Source organism: Humulus lupulus, chromosome 6 (assembly GCF_963169125.1).
Source record: "Humulus lupulus chromosome 6, drHumLupu1.1, whole genome shotgun sequence".
Lineage (NCBI taxonomy): Eukaryota > Viridiplantae > Streptophyta > Magnoliopsida > Rosales > Cannabaceae > Humulus > Humulus lupulus.
In genome coordinates this window covers 86,389,577-86,397,805 of record NC_084798.1, presented here as the reverse complement: position 1 = coordinate 86,397,805, position 8,229 = coordinate 86,389,577, and the positions used below count along the sequence as shown (strand labels likewise).

At 34.6% G+C, this 8,229-nt stretch overlaps 2 protein-coding genes across 3 annotated transcripts; one reads left to right on the top strand and one right to left on the bottom strand.

The window, feature by feature from the left end:
• Positions 1-1,511: 1,511 nt before the first annotated feature.
• LOC133782345 (uncharacterized) lies at positions 1,512-4,864 on the top strand. Its single transcript, XM_062221614.1, has 5 exons — positions 1,512-1,761; positions 2,370-2,526; positions 3,381-3,431; positions 3,783-3,875; positions 4,488-4,864. The coding sequence occupies exons 1-5, from the start codon at positions 1,616-1,618 to the stop codon at positions 4,545-4,547; spliced, it is 507 nt and encodes a 168-aa protein (XP_062077598.1). The 5' UTR covers positions 1,512-1,615; the 3' UTR covers positions 4,548-4,864.
• Positions 4,865-5,057: 193 nt separating this feature from the next.
• LOC133782344 (prohibitin-1, mitochondrial-like) lies at positions 5,058-7,828 on the bottom strand. 2 transcript variants are annotated; one of them, XM_062221611.1, is made up of 6 exons: positions 7,673-7,828; positions 7,004-7,191; positions 6,524-6,640; positions 6,076-6,246; positions 5,577-5,789; positions 5,058-5,441 (listed from the first exon to the last, which is right to left on the bottom strand). In XM_062221611.1, exons 2-6 carry the CDS (start codon positions 7,178-7,180, stop codon positions 5,247-5,249), a joined length of 873 nt encoding a protein of 290 aa, XP_062077595.1. In that variant the 5' UTR covers positions 7,181-7,191; positions 7,673-7,828; the 3' UTR covers positions 5,058-5,246. The 2 variants fall into 2 exon arrangements, with proteins under 2 accessions (XP_062077595.1, XP_062077596.1); XM_062221612.1 differs by lacking the exon at positions 7,673-7,828 and adding an exon at positions 7,507-7,526.
• Positions 7,829-8,229: the final 401 nt, after the last annotated feature.

Sequence of the window (8,229 nt, the reverse complement as noted above, 5' to 3'; positions counted from 1 at the left end):
TGATATATGCACGTTTACATTGCGTGGTTGACTTTATAAGGAGTCACGGCTTCCACCTCCAGCTCGTGCCCCGAGCTAGACGCCTTCCTGACCTGCGGTCTTTAAATAATCTTGGTGAACCTTTGGTTACCTCGAGCTAAAGTGGTAGGACCTGACGACAGCAGCTCCGGTCATGTGGTATCCACGTGGCTGATATAATTAGGCCATATCTCAGCTCGCTAATAGCCCGTGGGAAATCAGGGCGTACAAATATGATATTATTCTAATACGTGAAGTTTAAATTTAAGTTTAATTAAATTTTATTTAAGTTATAAAATGTATGATTTTATTATTTTTAAATAATTATTATTATAAAATATCTAAAAAAATATCTTATTTTAATTTGTTTAATTATTTATTTATTTATTAAATTTTATTTAAGTTTAAGTAATATGGAAAATAAAAAACGGTCAAACTACACACTTTTTATATAGAAGAGAGTTGGGGACACATTATTCGGGACTAGAGCTGTAAATATGGGTCGGGCTTTTGAGCACGGTACGAAACCGGCACGAGCCCGGGAGGCACGAGCACGACACGGCACGAAAAAATATGGGCTTGGGCCAGGCACGGCACAACATGGGCTTAGCACGGCACGGCACGACAAGCCCGAAGGCACGACACAAAAGCACGAACAAACTAGCCCGAAAGCACGACACGATAAAAAACCCGATATTTTGACATTAATAATCATAATAAATTTTTATTTGTCAATAATTAATAAATTAAAATGATAATATGTCTTATTTTTTTCAATGTTTATATTTTTATAATTATATTAATTTATTTTAAGATTTGTTCGTTAAATTTTTAGCATTTATTAGTAGGTAATACAATTCTAATAATTATCTTTGATATAATTTTGTGTAAAATATTGTTAAAAAGTATATAAAAATATCTAAAATTATAATTTAAACAAAGAAATGTATTTGGTTTGGTGGTAAGTCCATTGATGGTTAAAGAGGAGGTGGAGGGTTCAATTTTCATCCTCACATTTTTTAGCAAAAAAAAAGTGGGCCTAAAAGTGGGCCCGAATATAGAAAGTGGGCCGGTCTGAATAAGGAAAGTGGGCCGGCTTGACTTGGGCCCGACACGGCACGAGCACGGCACGACATGGGCCGGGCCCATGGGCCGTGCTGGGCCTACTCTTTCAAAAATGGCCCGGGCCCAGCCTGGCACAAATTGAATATGGGCCCGGCCTGGCCCGACCCGAATTTATCGGAGGCACGAAAAATGTAGGCCGGGCGGCCCACATTTATAGCTCTATTCAGGACTACCATATAATTGTCCAAAAATTTAACCTAACATAAAAATTTATCATTGTTTTTTTTAAAATAAATAAAACTAATTAAAATTTAGAAAACCAGCTACTTCTGAAGAAAAAAAAAGTATTTGCATGAATAAAGTTCGAGTACTCGAGGGAGCCAATCAAATTGGAAAGAAATTGTTTTCATATAAAAAAAATGAAAATGAAAATGTGGTTGAGAACCTACTCGCCAACACTTCTATGAAAAGAGAATCAACTACCTCCTAACAACAACAATACCATTCCAAAATCCCAAATCAATATTCTATCATGGACGAGGTCATCACGGCCGCTGATGCCTCATCAAGTTTTCGATCCACTACATATCAACCCTCCATCATCCCCTCTAACCTTCCTCTCCTCTCTGCTTTCCTTGCTTTCGCTCTTGCCCAGTTTCTCAAGCTCTTCACTACCTGGTAACTTAGCTCTCTCCTTTCCTAATTATTAACTTTTTGGTATGTTTTGAGGCTATAGATTTTGAATTTTATGTGTTTTCTGGGGTACCAAACAGATAAAAACTTGATTTTGCTTGATGGGTATTAAAGGGTTTCTATGAAGTTCTTTGATTGAGCAGTTGTTTGTTTGAAACTTTGCCCCCATTTTAAAATGACTTTTGTTTAGTGCTAAAATGTTATTGGGTTTCAAATGGCTTATTTGTTCGTGAGATTAGGCAACTTATGGTTTTGTGTTCTGTGTACCTTATCTTTTGAGGCTAAAAAGAGCTGTTGTAATGCTTAGAGCAATGGCATGCCTGCACAATATACGCAATTTGTCGCAACAACATCTTCTAGTTAAAAGAAGATATTGGTGTTCTTTTATTTCCACTCTTTCTCTCTTTATTACTTTTCATACTAGTCCTGAACCCTACAATCTTCAGGAGGCAGGAATCTCTAGCATATTGCTAGGTAGGTCTTTAATCAATGATGGGTTTAGTCACTTGGAGCTTTTGCTCTCTGATCCTTAAATCTCTTGGTTATTTGTAAGTTCTTTCTTGTCTTTGAATATTTTTCTCATAGAAGTGCAGGTACAAGGAGAAGAGATGGGATTCGAGAAGGATGCTTGGGTCTGGAGGAATGCCATCATCGCATTCAGCTACTGTGACATCACTTGCAGTTGTAATTGGTTTACATGAAGGAACTGGAGGGCCAGCGTTTGCCATCGCCGTTGTTTTGGCATGTGTTGTATGTAACTCTTAACCAGGTCTTGTTCATTCTTTTATGTTAGCATGGTCATTTTGTTCAATCTTTCAGCGTCAAATTAGGAAGCCATCTAGCTGATATATGAATATCTTCCATTTCTAATGTTAACATGTAAGTTTATGGGGTTCTGTTTATATCAACTTTGTCGCTGTTTATTGACGATTTTAACAACAAAAATCTCTCATGCTTGTATATATTTGTTAATTCAAACATCCGGCTTTGGTTACATTTGTTAGTTCTGATGGCTTAAGGGGCAAAATAAATTAAATCTAGAACCTGGATCCCCAACATGTTCATGGACATCCCATCGTAAGTCATGATGGTTACATGACACCTGAGATCAATTTTATGTTAACATGTAAAATCGTCTTTTGGTATTGCTATTAACTCATTAGATCTCAATGCTAATCAAGTTCCTAGATTTTTTTTCTCTTCCTGGATGATGAATGGATATCTTATTTCTTTTTCCTGGGTGATGGATGGATAATTTTGAGTTTATAAGAAGCCAATAATTTCATTTCATTTAATCGAAGAGGGGTAACTCAAATGGTCAGGCATGCAGTTTGCTCCCACAAAGTCTGAGGTTTGAGCCCTGCTGGATTCTTACATAGCAATTGCTAAAGTTTTCTGGTCCCTAAAAATTGTAGGTTAAGTGGAGAGCCTGGTTAAAAGAAGAAGAATCTTATTTCTTTTAGAATTTAAACTGTAGTTAGCATGCCTGAATCTGCATATATTAGAAATCATTTTCTACTCTTGAGATTGTTTACATAAATAATTATTGTCCATGAATTCAATTAAAAATAGTATGTCTATTTTTCTAATATTTCTACTTGCAGGTAATGTATGACGCTTCTGGTGTAAGACTCCATGCTGGTCGCCAAGCTGAAGTAAGCTCTATTTTTTCATAAATACTCTGACTGCATTTCAAAATAACTAACAGTTTCTTGAATCATGACTGGATTACAGAATATTTGGTGCATACTGATAGTTGTTGCTAGATTTTCAGCTCACTTATTGCTATTCTGTTTCGTTAGTTGCTTTAGCTGAAATGTGCTCACTATTACTTGTGGCTGTTCTTGTTGTTTTCTTAGATATCGCATGAAAAATTATCTCTTAACATTTCATTTTTAAGTTGTTTGTTTGCTTATGCTTTATATTGATGAGAATAATACCTACTATCTCTTAATGTGAAAGTTGAAAAAATTGCTGATATAATATTATTACGTTGCATATTGCAGCTATTGAACCAAATAGTATGCGAGCTACCTCCAGAACATCCTGTCTCTAATGTTAGACCCTTACGAGATTCACTTGGTCATACACCACTCCAGGTTACTATACTTTTCCCCTTCGATCCATGAAAACTTGCATTGGTGATTTTTCTATCTTAGTGTGTCTATTAATATGTTTGATCTTGTGTTCATCATCTTATCAGTAAGTGGATAAAAATTGTCCAGAAAATGAAACTTATTTTACCTTATTCTTCTATATATGTTTGGTGAAGTCATGATATAGAAAATGCTATTGTCAGTCGTTTTACAGTTCCAGCAGTAGGTACTTGGTGCTAGGTACCCTTCTGATGAGCGTACTATTGTTTCACCAAATAGAAAGTCACATATTTGTGTGTGTACATACATTGATACATAAATGGAGTCTGTCATTAATATGAAGTAATTTGATAGAGCCTTGTTATACTAACTTATCATGTTACATACACGGGTTAGGATTAAAGGGGTATAAGTTGGAGGGGAGAGTTTGGAATCTGAATATTGATGGATGTATCATGTTACAATTGATGTTTAATATCTGTTTTGGATGTGAGAAAGCAAAGGGAAGCCTGTTCATGATACTAATTGTTCGTGTGAATGGGCCATGGTATTGAGATTGCGTTAAAGGTGTTGTAGAAAGTAAGTTTTGATTAAAAATTGACTCTCTTGCTGCAGGTTGTTGCAGGTGCTATTTTGGGGTGTGTGGTAGCATTCCTCATGAAAAGTTCCAGTTAGCGAATGGGATAATGCATGCAATAGAATAGGGCTACCGTCTCATCTTTTACCAGTGGATAATACTTAAAGACCAATTAAGAATTGAAAAAAAAAACTTGTTCAGAACCAACCAAACTCTAAAAAAGAAGGAAAAAAATGCACAAGTTTCTTATATTTTTCTTTGATGCACTTGTCCCATCAATTAATATGTATAAATGGTCACCCGCAATTTGACATCTTTAGATTTAAGCTCTCAATAGATTTTTCTAAACAAATATTGCACTCGCGTTGTGTTTAAGAGAATGTAAATGTTGTTGATTTGGACGAGGTATTAATTATTTTATCTGTTTCAAAAAAAAAAAAAAACTATTAGAAGTAAGAAATGTGTAAAAGCAACATTTGGTCTCGTGCTATAACAATTATAGAAAAAGAGGCGCATAGAAAAGAAACTGACAAATGAGGAAAGAAATATACGTATTTATGTTTCATAAGGAACCACAACTCTTATTGGAACAGACGCAAAAAAAAAAATCTAAAATAGATGAACGTTCTATTTCACAGGTGTAAGATATGAAAGTCGTTGACAATAGTTTCTGAAAATGGACCTCTTGCAAAAATGAACTATTAAAAGACATGTAGAATTTACCAATCACTTTGCCTTTAACATTGAGTTATTAATAAATCCATTTAAAAGATGGGACAACTCAAAACACGGTATGCCTATCTTTTCCCAACAGGCTCCAAATTCATCTCCTGAAGGTTCAGCAAGAGATCCTCCGAGTTCAGGTAAGCTTTATTGGCGGATTTCGAAATGGTGTGAGCAATTTCTCTTGCAGCTTCAATCTTCCTTAGGGTGATAAATGCCGGATTGTTGGCAATAGCTTGACCAATCAGCTGGGCACTTGTAGCCTCACCCTGATGATCAAATGAAAATTGTATGACGCAATAATTCAGAGGAAAAAACTACTCAAACTGTGTAAATAAATAGAAGAAAGAAATTAAAGATCCCATTTGCAGAATGAGAGCTGAGCATTTTGTCTTCCTTCTTACCTGAGCTCTTATAATAGCACTTCTCTTGTCTTGTTCAGCCTTTTCAACAACGAATTTAGCCCTCTCAGCTTCTTGCGCAGCCACTTGTTTGGCCTCAATCGCATTTGTAAATTCCCTCCCAAATGTTAGAGTAGTGATCGACACATCATCCAGAGCGATGTTGAAATTGGCAGCCCTCTCAGTTAAAATCTTCCTTATTTCCCTACTCACAGCCTATAAAGAAAAAAGAATGAGGGCAATCAACAGTTAATGGCAAGTGAAATTTACTATACCTTGTTCTGTTGTATAGAAAGTAGAATCTTTATGTTCCATGTTAAGTGACAAGACAAAGCATTTAATCCTTTAACAATGGTATTGTTGCATGAGTGAATAAAGGGAAATCGTTTCTACGTAAGTGAGGAACAAAGGAACATCGGAAAATCTGCAAACAACAGAGCTTTGAAATGATAGTAACAACTTAGATATCCCAAAGCATAAACTTTAACTTCAAAAACATTACCTCTCTTTGAGTAATGAGTTGGCTAGCATTATACTGTGCAACCACAGCTTTCAAAGTTTCATGTATGATTGAAGGCAGCACTCTCTCATTATAGTTCTCACCAAGGGTTCGATATACAGTAGGTAATTGATTTGGGACGGGACGAGTAAGAACTCGAAGCCCTATTTTGACCTAGAAAGCAAAACTAAGGTCAGCATACACACAGAAACAAAACATATATATATATGAAACATTAAAATATACAGTGACAATAAATTACTGAAGCAATAGAATGAGAATAAAATTCCACAAACACAAGCTGCTTACATTAATGTATATTTGCATTACTCAAATCAACCAAAAAAGGAAGAATTACCCACGTATGTTTCAGCATTTTACATTTGAAAACATAACAATTTAGTGGTTGAATGAACATCTACTAGCAACACTAAACAGCAACCACACATACCATCTGAAGGTCACGACTTCCAGAATTACTCTCAACTAGATGGGGTCGTGCACGAACATCATAGATAACAGGTCTTTCAAACCATGGAATCATAAAGTGAGTTCCTTCAGGATAGACCTGCACAATAAACATGTAAGCTCTCTACTTTTTTTGCATGTAACTACACAACTGAAATCTTAAAGTAAAGATAAAATTACCATAAATGTATAAATGAAAGACAATTTTGATGATGGAAAGCAAAGAAAAAAATAATGTCAAGACTACAGCACACGGCTAAAACGATCTATTACAAGGCTAAGTACGAACATGCATAAATCTTATTGGCATAGCATAATAAAATTTTGATTCAATGATTGATGCTGCTAAACAAAATCTAATGATTATAATTAGCTTCAGGCCAAGATGGTATTTATAAGAACGTTTGTTAATTATTGCTTTTGTACGGCTTTTATCTAGAAGAATTTAAGAAAAACAATAAACCTTGTCTTTCACACCGGTAATGCGATTGAACACAATAGCTCTATGACCTCCTTCAACATTGTAGAGACTGTTTGCAGCTGCGTACACACCAATCCCACAGATAATCCCCACCTTAAGCAAGGTAGAAAGCGCACCACCACTAGGAACTTTTGGAACTTTGACATTATTAAAATTCATCTTCTAAATTGCTGGACATAACATAAGACTACATCAATACCCATTTCAATATATTTTTCAAATGAAAGAAACCATGAGCCAAATCATTTAAAAATAATAAGTAAGCTATCAAATTTCATTCCTTCCATCAGATTACATTTTTCTTAAAATTCCATTCACCAAAGCATTTTTCCTATGCTCACTTCTTAAAAACAAAACAAGAAAGGGTTAAATTGTTACACAAGAAATTAAACTCAAACCTACATTCAAATTAACCGAACTTCTTAGCCTCGTTGTTTAGCAAGAAAGAAAACCCATACAAAGAAAAACCCAAAAAAAGAACTTACATCTTGGATCAAATCATCAAAATTGATAATTTCACCATTTTCATATTCCAACGTTTCTTACAAAAACAAAAAACCTTTACAAAGTAAAAATATGAAAATATTGAAAGAAAAAAAAATCCGCTTTAAGCATGAATCGCAAAGAAAATAATTGAGACGATCTGGGTACCTTTTGGCTTCAGCTCAGAAATATAGTCACAAGGGTTTATGCAGTAAGAGAAAGTCACGAAAAGGTTTTAGGTTTTATAGGATATGATATGAATAATAAAAAAGAGACCTCAGAACTGAGAGAGAGAAGCTCTTTCCATTTTTTTTCTTAAATTCATATTTTCTTTACCGTTCTTAATTTTTATTTTAAAATAAGTACTAAAAAACAGCATATTCAAAGTTTGATAATTACAAAAATACGATTAGAGAAAAAACAACTAAAAAATAACATGAAAATAATTCACTTTATCAACCTAAATTAAATTTAAAAATACAAAAAAAAAAAAAATTGATGGTAAAAATATAATTTTTTAACAAAATTAAGTATTTTATGTAAAAATCTAAAATAAAGAAAAGTGATTTGCTAATGGGTTTGATGTTAAGGCTAAGTGGGCTTACACGGGAGCAAAAGGCCCAGACACTGCATCGTTTTCGTTGATGCAAGTACCACTCCTAGACCTAGACACACACACGATGTGGTTTCCGGGTATGTTAATCTTCTATTTTTTTGTCTTTCTA

Bases quoted from the DNA above. Each gene is read 5' to 3' on its own strand.
- LOC133782345 (XM_062221614.1), top strand. From the start codon at position 1,616: ATGGACGAGGTCATCACGGCCGCTGATGCCTCATCAAGTTTTCGATCC. The intron at 1,762-2,369 runs GTAACTTAGCTC...ATAGAAGTGCAG, and splicing joins CTCAAGCTCTTCACTACCTG to GTACAAGGAGAAGAGATGGG. The intron at 3,876-4,487 runs GTTACTATACTT...CTCTTGCTGCAG, and splicing joins TTGGTCATACACCACTCCAG to GTTGTTGCAGGTGCTATTTT.
- LOC133782344 (XM_062221611.1), bottom strand. From the start codon at position 7,180: ATGAATTTTAATAATGTCAAAGTTCCAAAAGTTCCTAGTGGTGGTGCG. The intron at 6,641-7,003 runs GTTTATTGTTTT...TTTATTGTGCAG, and splicing joins TTACCGGTGTGAAAGACAAG to GTCTATCCTGAAGGAACTCA. The intron at 5,790-6,075 runs GTAATGTTTTTG...TTTTCTTTATAG, and splicing joins AACTCATTACTCAAAGAGAG to GCTGTGAGTAGGGAAATAAG.